The sequence below is a fragment of the Tursiops truncatus genome, chromosome 11, assembly GCF_011762595.2.
Source record: "Tursiops truncatus isolate mTurTru1 chromosome 11, mTurTru1.mat.Y, whole genome shotgun sequence".
Classification (NCBI taxonomy): Eukaryota; Metazoa; Chordata; class Mammalia; order Artiodactyla; family Delphinidae; genus Tursiops; species Tursiops truncatus.
This window is the reverse complement of record NC_047044.1, coordinates 37,238,809-37,257,299: the sequence shown is the minus strand read 5'-3', so window position 1 is coordinate 37,257,299 and position 18,491 is coordinate 37,238,809. Positions and strand designations below refer to the sequence as shown.

The window sequence follows — 18,491 nt, the reverse complement described above, 5'->3', positions numbered from 1 at the left end:
CATCAGAGGTTAATTTGGGGCAATTTTTTGCTGAATTTTAAGTTATGTTTTTGGGGGAGAGATTCCAGACTTTCTTATAGTTTACTTATGACACTATTGATTATTTTACACTAAAATATTACAAAAGTTACTTTTATTATTTAGCCACCTGCCTAACTCCCCCTTAAATAGTTCAGTTCAATAAGATAACTCTTTATAAAATTTCTTTATATTCCTCAAATGAAAAGCCTAAGTATACATATCTTAATCCATATTATAGTAATTTTAAATGTGTTTGCAAGAAAAAATAGCATACTACTATGTTTGCATTTTTTATATAATTTCAATAATATTTCTAAAATTAAATAAGTTTATATTTATTTTAGAAATCACACATCTCTGAAATTTCCAGAGTGGTTTATGGCATGGTCTGTGACTGTGGAAGGATCCAGATTGTATCACCCTAATCAGACTAAAGTTTCATTCAGCTAGTTAGTCCAATACTCTACAACAAACTATACCAATACTTTCTGCTTTGTCAACTGTTTGTCTTTTCACTACCTGTTTAACTACCCTATTTTAACTAATAGGCAACAGTTTACTGTTCCTCTTTAATTATTTACTTTTCCAAAAGTAACTATATGTGGCTACTTTTATTTTGTTGCATCAGTTGTTTTGGATAATCCCTAATGCCAGAATTTATAACTTGCAGTTCATGTATCTATCTGACCCGTTTACTGCAGTGGTGTGGAAAACAGCACATGGTAATGACTATGTGAACATCTAAAATGTGTGTAAATTTTTGAATTGATATTAAAAGTCAAACATGCTTTTAGTGGCAAAATCTGTACTTTTATTCTAGTGACATGTGACTTTCAAGCAATGCCATTCCATTTGACTGTGAAAGGTAAGAATAGTCGTTTTAGCATTATAATGGTTGCTAAATTCTAAAATATGCATATAATTGCAGAATCTAATGTCCATAACATAGCAGTTAATTTTGAACATGCTTCAGAATATTATTGATTTTAATTGGTTCAGAAGAAATTACAACTATTAAAATCACTTTCTGACTATTTAATGGCTTTAGACTTCTACAAATCTAATGTCTAACTTCTAACAAAATTTTTTCATACCACAGTCAGAAAGGAATCAACTGCTTATGATATCTCCTACATTTCTAATACTGTACAATTTATGTTGAGCTTACTAAATTATTATGTCTCATGTATATCCATATGTGCAAATATAACCATGGAAAATTAACTCTAAGGATGTGATATTTTGTTCGTTTTTGTTAATGTTTAAATAGGCAAAGGAATCATCATATCATATATATCAGTCATTCATTTCAACATAAATATGTGTAACATAAAAATTCATCTAAATAACAGACCAATAGAGTAAAGATTAAATAAACTTAATCTTCATAAAGCTTAAAGAAAATCTTCATATATTCCATTTTGATTACTAGTCATTTCTATAAGTATATCTAAGTTGACCAACTGTTTTATTGCAGTACCTTTGTCAGGGCTGCAATTCTCTGAGCCAGTTCAGCCTCTACTTCAGGTAAGGTCTCAGCTTTTCTCATAGTTTGCTGCAACTTTTGCTCAGCTAGCTCAAGACGCTCTTGTAACTGTCTATTCTTCTCTTCCATCTGAAATAGGGACGAAAAAAGAGACACTTAAATTGTCACAGTTAGGATAGCAAACACCAGTCACCAGGGGCTGTGGACTTCAAGCCACTCTTCTAGAGTTAAAATAAGCTACTACTACCATACCTACTGTGCAAAGAGATTATTGTTCTCATGTTTTCATATATTACTTATCCATAATCCTTAATAAATTCAGCACATTAAAAAAAGAAAACCTTTTACTGACGGCAGCAAAAAGAAAAGAAGTTAATAGTGAGTATTAACCTGGACAAATGGAATACAACTTAGTACTAAGACTTCAGATACACCATAATAGCAACATACTGAAAATCGTAACATTAGCTGGAGTAGGAGAGGGAATGTAGCATAATGATTGAGAGTCCAGGCTCTAGAGATGAAGTTGGAAGACTTTTCCTGTGAAGGCCAGATGGTAATTATTTTAGGCTTTGTGTATCATAAAGTCTCTGTTCCAACTATTCAATTTTACTGTTGTAGCACAAAAGCAGTCATAGACAATGATTAAATGAATGGGTATGTCTATGTTTCAATAAACCTTAATTTATAAAACAGAGCCATAGTTTTGGCACATGGGCCATAGTTTGCCCACTCCTTCTCTAGAGCCGAATAGACTTAGGTTTCCATTATTGACTCTGCAATTACCGTATGTGTGACCTTAGGAGAGGATTCATGTCTCTGAACCTTAGTTTCCTCAGTATAATAATTGTACTTACTTTACTCCTCAGTATAATAATTATATAATAATTATTATACTTTACAGTATAATAATTGTACTTACAGGTGGTGGTTGGATTTAAGTGAGGTAATACATGTAAACTGTTTAGCACAGTTTCTGGTTCATGTCTAGATCCAAAGTAAATATTAGTCATTATTTTTATTATTATTAAGATAGATTTCTAGATTACATACTGAAAATCACATCTGTTTAGTTAGCTTTGTTATAAATTTTAGAGAATGATTGATTACCAAAGAATACCATATTTTATTTACTCCATGTTTTGTGAGAATGGTGAGAACACACAGACCAGAACAAAACCAAGATAGAGATACTGAACCTGCCGTAGGATGGCCTCTTTATTTGCTAACTCATTTTCTAGTTTGTCATTCATGTCATGTATGGAGGTAGATTCTCTCTGAGCACTGAGGTAACGCTTCTCAAGGGTCGTGATTCTTTCTTCCATATCTTCCTTCTGTGCCATGGCCTACAATTAAAATAATTTAAAAAATCAGATTCTTAGTTTATGTATTGTCTTATTATTTAAATTAAATAGTGAGCTATAAAAGAAACTATTGCTTTCTTGAGGTAAATATTCATTCCTTTCTTTTCATTAAGGGGATGCAAGATTTCATGTGAGTTTTCTCAACTTATTTGTCAGAATTCTTCTTCCATCTTGGGTTAGCAAAAAGCTTTCTCTATCTGAGAATGCAATGGAGCACATTTTAAAACTCCTTACTGTAGACTTGGTATTCTTAGAAAAGAAGTGGCAGAAAAATTAGTTCATTACACAGTAGAAATAAGTATAATTATGGGTAGAGTTGCAAACCATAAAATTGGTAAAATGGTGGCTATAGTTCAAAATTGCAAAGGGTTTTTCAAAGAAGGATAATAAATATCATCAGTATCCTTATTGTCATGTATAAGTAAGAATAGCTCAGTGGTTAAAAGAGAAGGCAAAAATGAAAAAAAAAAAGTAAATTTGAATCACACTCACAAATGAATTGACGAATTTACTTTGGAACTTAACCATTTCCCTTGTTTAATTGGAATATGATATATTCCAATGAAAAAGAATTTATAGAACTCAACGAACACAAATCTCTAGGGGAAAATCAGTTATTGGTGCAAATGAAGTGATGATTTTAAATACTATATTATTAATATAATATTAACTACATTAAGCAATAATTTTAAACCATATAATTCATAGATAACATGGAAATGATTTTATCTTCCTAATAGCTTACATGGGAATTTATTAGTAGGTAGATAACCTACTTTTTTGAGATATTGGGAAAAATCAGCTGCAGAAGTGAGCATCTTGGGCCTGGTGTGGTTTTCTGATAATTTGGGAAGCTCCTTTGCATAAGGAGCCTGACATTGAGGAGATGGTGGTGTTTTCCATTTATTACCATCCAGGTTTCTTTGACCACTTGTTCCTAAGCAGTCTCTTTGTTACTCTCCTACAAGATCCAGAGTCAATCCTGCCACATGCACAGAACAGATAAATTCCATTCTAATTTTCCAACAGAAATAGAAGCCCTTAAATGGACAGTCCTTCAGCTTCCTCATCTTCCCTAACCACCATCTGGAAATTTAACTACATCCACATAAATCCTTAACCTCTATCTTTTAGTTTAGAACAGGTGTCCCACCTTCCCTCAAAGTTCAGTCATTATCTGTATTCTGGGTTTTATGCCTTTTCTTTTCTTTTTTTTTTTTTTTTTTTTTTTCGGTACACGGGCCTCTCACTGCTGTGGCCTCTCCCGTTGAGGAGCACAGGCTCCAGACGCGCAGGCTCAGCGGCCATGGCTCACGTGCCCAGCCACTCCGCGGCATGTGGGATCTTCCCGGACTGGGACACGAACCCGTGTCCCCGGCACTGGCAGGCAGACTCTCAACCACTGCGCCACCAGGGAAACCCTATGCCTTTTCTAATTCAGGGATTTGGTCACTTTTTCTCCTGAATTTTCAAGGTGCTAGTAGAGGTAAATCCCATAACAATAGCAAGAAGAATGAAACAGGCTTATAAAAAATTTGGTACAGATCAGAGGTGGAGAGCAGAGGAAACAGAGATGATTCAAAGAAAATAAGAATGAGAATTCTTATTCTCATTCTTAAAAATAAGAATGATAAATTATCCGATAAATTATGGACCATTGTCCATAATCTGAATTGAAATTATGAAACCAAACTGTTGGAGTGGGTGGAAAGACTTACCATAGCTTTAAAAATAAGTAAGCAAATTTACTTACCAGGTAATTAATAAAATCCTAGAAAAATAGAAAGCCATACAAAAGGAAATATTACCATTGAAAATGACTACTTGGATCATTTGTGGAATTATTTACATAGTCATAATAATGGTAACACTGAATGTGATTTTGAGATGATTATAGTGGAAGGATGGGTGTTAAGAGAAAGGAAGGGAAAGAAGAGAGTTAAAATCCTCATATAATATAACAGCAAGACATAGGATAAGTTTAAATAAGAGAAAATACCAGAAGTAATGGCTAAAAGGGTTGAAATTAAGAATTTCAGGGACTCTCCACACCTCCCCTTCTGGGAGCCTGTGCAGCCCGCCACTGCCAGGGTCCCAGGATCCAGGGACAACTTCCCCGGGAGAACGCACGGCACGCATTAGGCTGGTGCAACGTCACGCTGGCCTCTGCCGCCGCAGGCTCGCCCCGCATACCCTCCCTCCCCCCCCCGGCCTGAGTGAGCCAGAGCCCCCGAAGCAGCTGCTCCTTTAACCCCGTCCTGTCTGAGCGAAGACCAGACCCCTCAGGAGACCTACACGCAGAGGCGGGGCCAAATCCAAACCTGAACCCCGGGAGCTGTGCTAACAAAGAAGAGAAAGGGAAATTTCTCCCAGCAGCCTCAGGAGCAGCGGATTAAACTTCCACAATCAACTTGATGTACCCTGCATCTGTGGAACACCTGAATAGACAACAAATAATCCCAAATTGAGGAGGTGGACTTTGGGAGCAACTATATATATATATATATATATATATATATATATATATACATATATATATATATTTTTTTTCTTCCCTTTTTCTCTTTTTGTGAGTGTGTATTTGTATGCTTCTGTGTGAGATTTTGTCTGTATAGCTTTGCTTTCACTATTTGTCCTGGGATTCTGTCTTTTTTTTTTTTTTTTTTTTTTTACTTTTTAAATTTTTTTCATAAGTTATTTTTTATTTTAATGACTTTATTTTATCCTACTTTATTTTATTTTATCCCCTTTCATCCTTCCTTCCTCCCTCCCTCCCTACCTCCCTCTCTCTCTCTTTCTTTCTTTCTTTCTTTTTTTCTTTCTATTTTTTTCTCTCTTTTAGTCTGAGCCATGTGGATGAAAGGCTCTTGGTGCTCCAGCCAGGAGTCAGTGCTGTGCCTCTGAGGTGGGAGAGCCAACTTCAGCACACTGGTCCACAAGAGACCTCCCAGCTCCACGTAATATCAAATGGCGAAAGTCTCCCAGAGATCTCCATCTCAACACCAAGACCCAGCTTCACTCAACGACCAGCAAGCTACAGTGCTGGACACCCTATGCCAAACAACTAGCAAGACAGGAACACAGCCCCATCCATTAGCAGAGAGGCTGCCTAAAATCATAATAAGGCCACAGACACCCCCAAACACACCACCAGACATGGACCTGCCCACCAGAAAGACAAGATCCAGCCTCATCCACCAGAACACACGCACTAGTCCCCTCCACCAGGAAGCCTACACAAGCCACTGAACCAACTTTAGCCACTGGGGACAGACACCAAAAGCAACGGGAACTATGAACCTGCAGCCTGCGAAAAGGAGACCCCAAACACAGTAAGATAGGCAAAATGAGAAGACAGAAAAACACACAGCAGAGGAAGGAGCAAGGTAAACATCCACCAGACCTAACAAATGAAGAGGAAATAGGCAGTCTACCTGAAAAAGAATTCAGAATAATGATAGTAAAGATGATCCAAAATCTTGGAAATAGAAGAGAGAAAATGCAAGAAACATTTAACAAGGACCTAGAAGAACTAAAGAGGAAACAAGCAATGATGAACAACACAATAAATGAAATTAAAAATTCTCTAGAAGGGATGAATAGCAGAATAACTGAGGCAGAAGAACAGATAAGTGACCTGGAAGATAAAATAGTGGAAATAACTACTGCAGAGCAGAATAAAGAAATAGAATGAAAAGAACTGAGGACAGTCTCAGAGACCTCTGGGACAAATTAAACGCACCAACATTCAAATTATAGGGGTCCCAGAAGAAGAAGAGAAAAAGAAAGGGACTGAGAAAATATTTGAAGAGATTATAGTTGAAAACTTCCCTAATATGGGAAAGGAAATAGTTAATCAACTCCAGGAAGCAGAGAGAGTCCCATACAGGATAAATCCAAGGAGAATCACGCCAAGACACATATTAATCAAACTATCAAAAATTAAATGCAAAGAAAACATATTAAATCAGCAAGGGAAAAACAACAAATAACACACAAGGGAATCCCCATAAGGTTAACAGCTGATCTTTCAGCAGAAACTCTGCAAGCCAGAAGGGAGTGGCAGGACATATTTAAAGTGATGAAGGAGAAGAACCTACAACAAAGATTACTCTACCCAGAAAGGATCTCATTCAGATTTGATGGAGAAATTAAAACCTTTACAGACAAGCAAAAGCTGAGAGAGTTCAGCATCAACAAACCAGCTTTACAACAAATGTTAAAGGAACTTCTCTATGCAAGAAACACAAGAGAAGGAAAAGACCTACAATAACAAACCCAAAACAATTAAGAAAATGAGAATAGGAATTTACATACTGATAATTACCTTAAATACAAATGGATTAAATGCTCCCACCAAAAGACACAGACTGGCTGAATGGATACAAAAACAAGACCCGTATGTATGCTGTCTACAAGAGACCCACTTCAGACCTAGGAACACATACAGACTGAAAGTGAGGGGATGGAGAAAGATATTCCATGCAAATGGCAATCAAAAGAAAGCTGGAGTAGCAATTCTCATATCAGACAAAATAGACTTTAAAATAGAGACTATTACAAGAGACAAAGAAGGATACTACATAATGATCAAGGGATTGATCCATGAAGATATAACAATTGTAAATATTTATGCACCCAACATAGGAGCACCTCAATACATAAGGCAAATACTAACAGCCATAAAAGGGGAAATGGACAGTAACACAATCATAGTAGGGGACTTTAACACCCCACTTTCACCAATGGACAGATCATCCAAAATGAAAATAAATAAGGAAACACAAGCTTTAAATGATACATTAAACAAGATGGACTTAATTGATATTTATAGGACATTCCATCCAAAATCAAGAGAATACACATTTTTCTCAAGTGCTCATGGAACATTATCCAGGATAGATAATATCTTGGGTCACAAATCAAGCCTTGGTAAATTTAATAAAATTGAAATCGTATCAAGTATCTTTTCTGACCACAACGCTGTGAGACTAGATATCAATTACAGGAAAAGATCTGTAAAAAATACAAACACATGGAGGTGAAACAATACACTATTTAATAAGCAAGAGATCACTGAAGACATCAAAGAGGAAATCAAAAAATTCCTAGAAACAAAAGACAACGAAACCACGATGACCCAAAACCTATGGGATGCAGCAAAAGCAGTTCTAAGAGGGAAGTTTACAGCAATACAATCCTACCTTAAGAAACAGGAAACATCTCAAATAAACAACCAAACCTTGCACCTAAAGCAATTAGAGAAAGAAGAACAAAAAACCACCAAAGTTAGCAGAAGAAAAGAAATCATAAATATCAGATCAGAAATAAATGAAAAAGAAATTAAGGAAACAATAGCAAAGATCAGTAAAACTAAAAGCTGGTTCTTTGAGAAGATAAACAAAATGGATAAACCATTAGCCAGACTCATCAAGAAAAAAAGGGAGAAGACTCAAATCAATAGAATTAGGGGCTTCCCTGGTGGCGCAGTGGTTGAGAGTCCATCTGCCGATGCAGGGGACACAGGTTCGTGCCCCAGTCCGGGAAGATCCCACATGCTGCGGAGCGGCTGGGTGTGTGCGCCATGGCTGCTGAGCCTGCATGTCCGGAGCCTGTGCTCCACAATGGGAGAGGCCACAACAGTGAGAGCAGTGAGAGGCCCGCGTACCGCAAAAAAAAAAAAAAAAAATCAATAGAATTAAAAATGAAAAAGCAGAAGTAACAACTGACACTGCAGAAATACAAAGGATCATGAGAGATTACTACAAGCAACTCTATGCCAATAAAATGGACAACCTGGAAGAAATGGACAAATTCTCAGAAATGCACAACCTGCCGAGACTAAACAAAGAAGAAACAGAAAATATGAACAGACCCATCACAAGCACTGAAATTGAAACTGTGATTAAAAATCTTCCAACAAACAAAAGCCCAAGACCAGTTGGCTTCACAGGCGAATTCTATCAAACGTGTAGAGAAGAGCTAACACCTATCCTTCTCAAACTCTTCCAAAATATAGCAGAGAGAGGAACACTCCCAAACTCATTCTATGAGGCCACAATCACCCTGATATCAAAACCAGACAAAGATGTCACAAAGAAAGAAAACTGCAGGCCAATATCACTGATGAATATAGATGCAAAAATCCTCAACAAAATACTAGCAAACAGAACCCAACAGCACATTAAAAGGATCATACAACATGATCAAGTGGGTTTTTTTCCAGGAATGCAAGGATTCTTCATTATACGCAAATTAATCAACGTGATTCACCATATTAACCAATTGAAGGAGAAAAACCATATGATCATCTCAATCGATGCAGAGAAAGCTTTTGACTAAATTCAACACCCATTTATGATAAAAAAAACCTGCAGAAAGTAGGCATAGAGGGAACTTTCCTCAACATAATAAAGGCCATATATGACAAACCCACAGCCAACATTGTCCTCAATGGTGAAAAACTGAAACCATTTCCACTAAGATCAGGAACAAGCCAAGGTTGCCCACTCTCACCACTCTTATTCAACATAGTTTTGGAAGTTTTAGCCACAGCAATCAGAGAAGAAAAAGAAATAAAAGGAATGCAAATCGGAAAAGAAGAGCTAAAGCTGTCACTGTTTGCAGATGACATGATACTATACATAAAGAATTCTAAAGACGCTACCAGAAAACTGCTAGAGCTAATCAATGAATTTGGTCAAGTAGCAGGATAGAAAATTAATGCACAGAAATCTCTGGCATTCCTATATACTAATGATGAAAAATCTGAAAGTGAAATTAAGAAAACACTCCCATTTACCATTGCAACAAAAAGAATAAAATATCTAGGAATAAACCTACCTAAGGAGACAAAAGACCTGTATGCAGAAAATTATAAGATACTGATGAAAAAAATTAAAGATGATACAAATAGATGGAGAGATATACCATGTTCTTGGATTGGAAAAATGAACATTGTGAAAATGAATCTACTACCCAAAGCAATCTACAGATTCAATGCAATCCCTATCAAACTACCAGTGGCATTTTTCACAGAACTAGAACAAAAATTTTTGCAATTTGTATGGAAACACAAAAGACCCCGAATAGCCAAAGCAATATTGAGAATGAAAAATGCAGCTGGAGGAATCAGGCTCCCTGACTTCAGACTATACTACAAAGCTTCAGTAATCAAGACAGTATGATACTGGCACAAAAACAGAAATATAGATCAACGGAACAGGATAGAAAGCCCAGAGATAAACCCACGCACAAATGGTCACCTTATTTTTGATAAAGGAGGCAAGAATATACAGTGGAGAAAAGACAGCCTCTTCAGTAAGTGGTGTTGGGAAAACTGGACAGGTACATGTAAAAGTATGAAATTAGAACACTCCTTAACACCATACACAAAAATAAACTCAAAATGGATTAAAGACCTAAATGTAAGGCCAGAAACTATCAAACTCTTAGAGGAAAACATAGGCAGAACACTCTATGACATAAATCACAGCAAGATCCTTTTTGACCCACCTCCTAGAGAAATGGAAATAGACACAAAAATAAACAAATGGGACCTAAGAAACTTAAAAGCTTTTGCACAGCAAAGGAGACCATAAACAAGACCAAAAGACAACCCTCAGAATGGGAGAAAATATTTGCAAATGAAGCAACTGACAAAGGATTACTCTCTGATATTTACAAGTAGCTCATGTAGCTCAATAACAAAAAAACAAACAACCCAATCCAAAAATGGGCAGAAGACCTAAATAGACATTTCTCCAAAGAAGATATACAGATTGCCAACAAACACATGAAAGAATGCTCAACATCATTAATCATTAGCGAAATGCAAATCAAAACTACAATGAGATATCATCTCACACCAGTCAGAATGGCCGTCATCAAAAAATCTAGAAACAATAAATGCTGGAGAGGGTGTGGAGAAAAGGGAACACTCTTGCACTGCTGGTGAGAATGTAAATTGATACAGCCACTATGGAGAACAGTATGGAGGTTCCTTAAAAAACTAAAAATAGAATTACCATACGACCCAGCAATCCCACCACTGGGCATATACCCTGAGAAAACCATAATTCAAAAAGAGTCATGTACCAAAATGTTCACTGCAACTCTATTTACAATAGCCAGGACATGGAAGCAACCTATGTGTCCATTAGCAGATGAATGGATAAAGAAGATGTGGCACATATATACAATGGAATATTACTCAGCCATAAATAGAAACGAAATTGAGTTATTTGTAGTGAGGTGGTTGGACCTAGAGCCTGTCACACAGAGTGAAGTAAGTCAGAAAGAGAAAAACAAATACCGTATGCTAACACATATATATGGAATCTAAGAAAAAAAAAAAAAAGGTCATGAAGAATCTAGGGGTAAGACAGGAATAAAGGCACAGACCTACTAGAGAATGGACTTGAGGATATGGGGAGGGGGAATGGTAAGCTGTGACAAAGCGAGAGAGTGGCATGGACATATATACACTACCAAACATAAAATAGATAGCTAGTGGGAAGCAGCCTCATAGCACAGGGAGATCAGCTCGGTGCTTTGTGACCGCCTGGAGGGGTGGGATAGGGAGGATGGGAGGGAGGGAGGGAGACGCAAGAGGGAAGATATATGGGAACATATGTATACGTATAACTGATTCACTTTGTTATAAAGCAGAAACTAACACACCATTGTAAAGCAATTATACTCCAATAAAGATGTTAAAAAAAAAAAGAAATTTGGACACAGTGGGGGGGAAAAAAAAGAATTTCAGGGAAGTGAGATGGGAGGTAAGTGGTGGCTTTTTCTATATGCATGTGTTTTGTGCACATGTGTGTTTAGATTTGTACTCTCTTGATAGTATTTGACTTTGAAAATTATGTGTATATAAAAAATTAAAATTAATTAAAAAGTCATATTCTATAAAGAAACTCATCATGTTGTCCTTAGTCTCCCTGCCTCCCCCTACCTAGTATTACTTGACTAGGGAATGACACCGTGCTGCACAGAAATTTAGGATCATCCTTGAAAACTCCTCTACCCTAACTCCCACTTAATAGCCTAATCTGTCATCTTGCCATTAGTCTTTTTTCCTGCTTACTTATTCCCAACCTGCTGACCAACTTGCTTCTTGACAATACCTTTGTATGTTCCCCTCCATCTTCAATGTGAAATCTGAGCTACAAAGCCTTGCAAACACATAGCTTAATTTCCTGACACTTTCTTTATGTACAATATCTCTATGTACTGAGAGGAATAGTGAAAAATTCATGTTCACTTAGGACTTGGGAACGTGATATCCTTTGTAAATAAGGTTTTATAGATGTAATCAAGTTAAGATGAGATCATACAGGATAGGGTGGGCCTTAAATCCAGTGACTGGTGTTCTTATAGGGAAAGGAAGATTTGGGGACGAAGATATACAGAGAAAAGTGCAATGTGAAAAAGGAGACAGAGATTGTCTTTATACTGCCACCAGCCAAGAACACCAAGGATTGCTAGCAACCACCAGAAGCTAGAGGACGCAAGGAAGAATACTTCACCAGAGCCTTCAGAGGGAATACTGTATGGCTCTGTTGATACCTTGATTTTGGACTTATAGTCTACAGAACTATGAGAGAATAAATTACTGTTGTTTTAAGCCATCCCTTTTATTGTAATTTGTTATGGCAGCCCTAGGAAACTAACACACTCTGCAACATTTCTATCTGGAATGAGATTTTGTTGCCTTTTTGACTACCTTAGTCTTGCTGAACTTCAAGACCAAACTAAAGACTACTTGGTTAATTATGTTAATATTAATGTTCAAATGTATGCAAAAATTAATCCATCAATTTGGCAAAAATTATCCAAACTAATTTTTTTCAACATTATATATGCATTCCTAGATTTTAGTCATCCAAACAAAAGCTACTATTTAAAAAGCTTTTGCTTAAGATTTTGACTTTTTCTGTTGCCTGTATTTTTTAGTCCAATGAGGGTAGTTTTCAATCTTAGACTATTCCTTCAAAGTGCTGCTTACAATGATTAATTCTGTATTGTTAATTTCATTTTCACACAGAACTCTAGGAATGTTATGTCAATTTTGTAGCCCAAGAAAAAATTCTAAATTTAGCCTACATATATAAACATCTTACAAAATTATAATAGCCATAAATTCAGTTAAAGGCATACACGTGTTTCTTTAGAACATGAGCACGAAGTAGTACATACTTGCTTTAAATTCTAGTTTTTGATACTTATTAACCCTGTTATGGGTAAACACTGCTTAGCTTTTCTAAACTTCATGTGCTTTCTTTTTTCTTATATATATTTTTTTCGGTTTTTGGTTGGGATGTTAATACATGACATTGTTGTGATATATTTTAAGTGCTTTGCATGATGTCTTATGTACAATATACACTCAGTAAATTCTAGCTTTTTTATTATTATTCTTTTTTATTACCATGTACAATACACACTAAATAAATAATAGCTTTTTATTATTATTTATGTATTATCTTTTTCTTACTATTATGCCTATAATTAGCTGATCTGACAATGGCGTATATTACATATAGGAGTCATTGGATGTGACTTTGGTATTTCATTTTTAATTCAGTGATTCATATGGGAGATTCAATTTATAACTGCAGGCTGTGTTGCCAAGAATAAATTTTGAATTTACATGTTGGAGAAGTATCTTTTCGCTGTGTGTTACTTGGAAATTTTAAAAAAGAAAGCTTTTTCTAGTTCCTGAAAACTGCTGCCTAAAAAAAGTTGAAAAACTGTATAAAGGATTAATTTTCTCTTAACTTGAAGTTTATGTTAAAACTGGATTTTATTATATCAAATAAATATAATTCTATAGTAACTTAGAGCTAGTAAAGTGAAAAATAATTGATATGTATTCACTCATATAATCACATAGTGAACATTCAAAGAGCTCTTAATAAGAAGTTGGAGTGATAAGCTGTATTCACAAAACAAAATATAACTGAAATACTTCACAGAAAATTCTAACTCTTTGAATATCAATATATTTAATGAGATATTAGTATCCAAATACCCAATTAGTAGCCTTCTTGATTAGAGTGGAACAAATATCGTATATTAACGCATATATGTGGAATCTAGAAAAATGTTACAGATGAACCTATTTGCAGGGCAGGAATAGAGATGCAGACGTGGAGAACAGACGTGTGGACATGGGGCAGGGGGAAAGGGGGGTCGGATGAATTGGGAGATTGGGATTGATATATATACCCTACCATGTGTAAAACAGACAGCTGGTGGGAACCTGCCATATAGCACAGGGAGCTCAGCTCAGTGCCCTGTGGTTACCTAGAGGGATGGGATGGGGGGGAGGTCCAAGAGGGAGAGGAATATATGTATACATATAGCTGATTCACTTCGTTGTACAGCAGAAACTAACACACCATTGTAAAGCAACTATACCTCAATTAAAAAAAAAAAAAAAGAGTGGAGAGGTAAACTAAGCCTCCATATGAGACTGACTATATTTTGTAGTCTGGGTACTGTGCCAAGCTTTAACCCTTACTCCAAGAAGTGACAGTCAATTTAAGGAGCGCTTAAGACAAAACTTCAAACAAAAGTAAACTTTGTAAATATACAAGACATTAAACAGATGTAATCATCACCCTGGCTTAAAAAGAAAAAAAAGAAAAGTAAACTTTGAATAGATTTATTTCTTGACAAAGAATAATTGCAAAAATATATTCTAAAACCATGAATGAAATATATTTACACAATTTGTTTCAGATATATTAGACTATGCACATGCACAGCAAAATGCATTTCAGTTTTTAATTATGTGGTCAGTTTTTTCCTATTCTCTATTCTTTTTCCTAATTAATTCAACAAATAGTTATTGCTTATATCATATATAAATCATACTGGGTTAGCAGTGCTATAGGGGTAGCAAGGAGAATCACCTTGTTTGTCTTTTCTACTTAAAATCATGCAATCTAGTAGACTTTGTTGTGACCACAGCTCAAGAATACATAAAAGCGAAGTATGGAGTTTTCAGTGTTATGTGATACCTTTTTAAAGTATGTGATTTTCACATTTTCTTGCTTATTGAAAAGATCAAAAGATTGATTATTTAGGAAGCAGTTATAGTGCAGCTGCATTTTTTATGATAGTTGCTATCACTGAGTAAATGATTGCATCTTGTTGATTTTGGAAGCTGCTCATAGTGGAAGAAGCACAGATTTTGAAGCTGGGGTAGTCCTCTATTCTTCCTGGTGCTGGGGGGTGGGGAAGGTAGTGTGTTGGGGAGAATAGTGGTTAGGCCTTGGACAAGTTACTTTACATCACCTGAGAAAAATGGCACAATTACAAGTACCTTCCCTAAAGGACAGAAGGAATTAAAGAAATTAAATATAAACCAGGCTCCCATGGCTTGCATCCTGAATCTTATGGGAAATATTTTATTTGGTCTTCACAGTGTGCTTAATACACACACACACACACACACACACACACACACACACACACACACACACACACGTGATGCATCTAGAAAGGCAGACCGAGTATAGGCTCCTTGTTCAGGTCTCATTAACCCTATCACTTCCTACTGTTACACCTGGCACTTCACACATTTATATTGTTTACCTGGCTTTGAAGACATTTGTGTTTGCAAGCCCCCTCAAAGGTGAGTGATGAGAAATACTCCTTTCTTGTGAAACTCTTCTAAGATATAACTACCCAGAACTCATAGAGCTGATAAGAATAGTTATATTGTAAAAGAGGGGCCTAGTGAGGGCCTGGTGAGGGGCTTCCCTGGTGACCTGGTGAGGGGCTTCCCTGGTGGCACAGTGGTTAAGAATCCGCCTGCCAATGCAGGGGACACAGGTTCCATCCCTGGTCCGGGAAGATCGCACATGCTGTGGAGCAACTAAGCTCGTACGCCACAACTACTGAGCCTGTGCTCTAAAGCCCACGAGCCACAACTACTGAGGCTTGCATGCCACAACTACTGAAGCCCGCGTGCCTAGAGCCTGTGCTCCACAATGAGAGAAGTCACCGTAATGAGAAGCCCACGCACCACAACGAAGAGTAGCCCCTGCTCACCGCAACTAGAGAAAGCCCGCACACAGCAATGAAGACCCAACACAGCCAAAAATAAAAACAAATAAATAAATAAATTGAAAAAAACAAAGAATTCCTGGTGAAAGCAGAACACCTTACCTATGAGAAGGTATTCCTAATTATAAAAAAAAATTTGGCATCAGATAGATGATTGACATTTTAAATCTGACTTAGCTTTTTGTCACCTACATCCAAAGACTATTAGAATCAAAGGGTTATTTTTACTTAGGTCATAAGAAAGGGAGAGCTGGAGATACTGGGCTCTATCTGCAAATGACACTGGATTAAACAAGCATTAATAGAATAGGTGAGTGTTAAGTGAAAGAAAAACAGCTAAAACAGCTAAACAGAATGAAGAAATAGGAAATGAGCAAAAGCTCAAGAAATGGCCCTGGTGGTTTACTAGTCAAAAATCTTAGTGTTCCTTAACAGTAATATAGAAGAGGGGTTAAACTGCATGTACTTTATAAATTCTCTGAGTTTGGGTTGTGGGAGGAGTGAAGATGAGAGATGCATTCCCGAACTGTTAACTCATAAAAAGGTGTATCATTATCTGTGCGGTGACAGAACCACTTCATGGATTATCTTACTCTGAGATAGTAGGCATTGTTTGGGGACATAGTCTGATTTCATCCATGCCTTTTGATGTTTACACCTAACACCCATAAATATCCATCCTTTCAACAAGAGCTTTTGAGTGCCTAGTATATACTCAGTAGTTGTGTATGTGATTAAAATAGAGCAATGAACAAAACTAGACAAAACAAAAAAACCCAGCTCTTATGAATCTTTATATACAGTGGAGAGGAAAGCATATGACAAACAAGTAAATCAGCAAAGTACATACTGTGTCAGATGGCAGTAATTCTGTGAGATTTTTAAAAAATGAAAGAAGAAGGAGAGTGTGTATGTGTAAATACCACGGTTAGGGAACACTTCACTAAGACATTTGAGTAAAAGGCAGAAGGAAAAGAAAATGCAACAGAATAGATCTGGCTTGCTTAAGAGGCCACAGTAACTGAACTGAGTGGATTAAAGTGAAAGAGTAGTAGGTGAGTTCCCAGAGGTCAGAGGGTGGGAGTAGAGATTGTACAGGGTTGTTGACCACTGCAAGGACTTTGATTTTACTGTAAGTAGAATAGGTAGCCATTGAAGAGTTTTAAGGAGAAAGTGACTTGAGCTGACTTACACTGCAAGAGGTCACTCAGGCTGCTGTGTTGAGTACAGACTATTAGAATAATCCAATGAGAGATGGTGGTTGTGTGAAATAAGGCAGAGCCATGAAGAGTGTGTGAAGAGGTCACAGGACGGATATATTTTGAAGTTGGAAGTAATAAGATTTATGGATGAAGCAAATGCAGTGTGTGAGTGAAAGAGAGGTACCAAGGACAGTTCCAAGGTTTATGATCTAAGCACCAATAATGGAGTTGCCATCAGCTGAGATATGTAAGACTGCAAGTAAGTCTGGCTTCTTGGGGGGAATATCAGGAAAACAGTCTTGAGAATGTTAATTTTGAGATACCCGTCAGAGATCTAGATACAGGCATCTGGAAATCAGGAGAGATGGATAACGTGGAGATATAAAGTGGGAATCATAAGACCACGAGTAGTTTTTGGAGCCATGAAACGGCATGAATTTACCAGGGGAGTTAAGGTAAATTGAGGAGGAAAGGCATTCCACGGTTGGGGATGAGAAGTAGAGCCAGTAAAGGAGGCTGAGATGGGGGTAGCAAGTACAAATGAAGGAAAATCAGGAACAGTGTAGTGTACTATTAGCCAAGTGAAGAAATACACCAGGAAGTGGTAATTAGATCAAGTGCTTCCAAGGACTGAGAAGTGTCTCCTGGATTCAGCAACATGGAAGTCAAACTGGATAAGAACAGTTTTGATGGGACCGTGGAGGCAAAAGTATGATAAAATGGGCTCAAAGGAGAATTGGAAGAAAAGAATTGGATACATAGAGTCAACTCCAATAACAGCTAGTTAATGATGTACAAAAGATAAAAAAATAAAAATATGATTTAAAAGAACATGTAAAAATGGAAAAGGTGAAAAGTCACAAAATAAAATTTTCATAAATATAGATAATTTTCTTTTTAATTAAATAGAGTGATAACAGTGAAAAGATTCTAAACTTTTCACCTCAGCTGGTACGATGATTTGGCAATATCACAAATAAGACATCTCCTTGTAATTTTTGTCGTAACTTTAAAGTACCCACTTTTTCAAATAGATGAAGTGATGTTAAGTTTAGTAAGAACTGAACATATAGAGAAAGAAAGGTTCCCACTTTCACACATGTACTTTCACATTCACAGATAGAAAACCAAAATAAGAGGGATATTTTTAAAGTAATGTCTTTGAGTATTCCCATCTGCTAAGAGTATAGCAATTCATTATTCGTACCCAAATCTAGGGTTATTTAAAATTAACAGCTTAAAACATTTAAAAATTCATTTAAAAACCTGTAGTTTTTATTACTTCTGAGATTTGATACCAACATTTTCTTTCCATACATATTTATGGGGTGG

General features: G+C 36.5%; 1 protein-coding gene across 2 annotated transcripts in view; it reads right to left on the bottom strand.

The window, feature by feature from the left end:
- The window catches only part of PPFIA2 (PTPRF interacting protein alpha 2), a 474,519-nt gene that overhangs the window by 103,425 nt on the left and 352,603 nt on the right, over nt 1-18,491 (bottom strand). For both annotated transcript variants that reach the window (XM_033866289.2, XM_033866290.2), the window contains exons 9-10: nt 2,707-2,853; nt 1,502-1,636 (exon numbers count right to left, since the gene is read on the bottom strand). In XM_033866289.2, the coding sequence (XP_033722180.1) occupies nt 1,502-1,636; nt 2,707-2,853 (282 nt within the window). The remainder of the gene's footprint in view (nt 1-1,501; nt 1,637-2,706; nt 2,854-18,491) is intronic.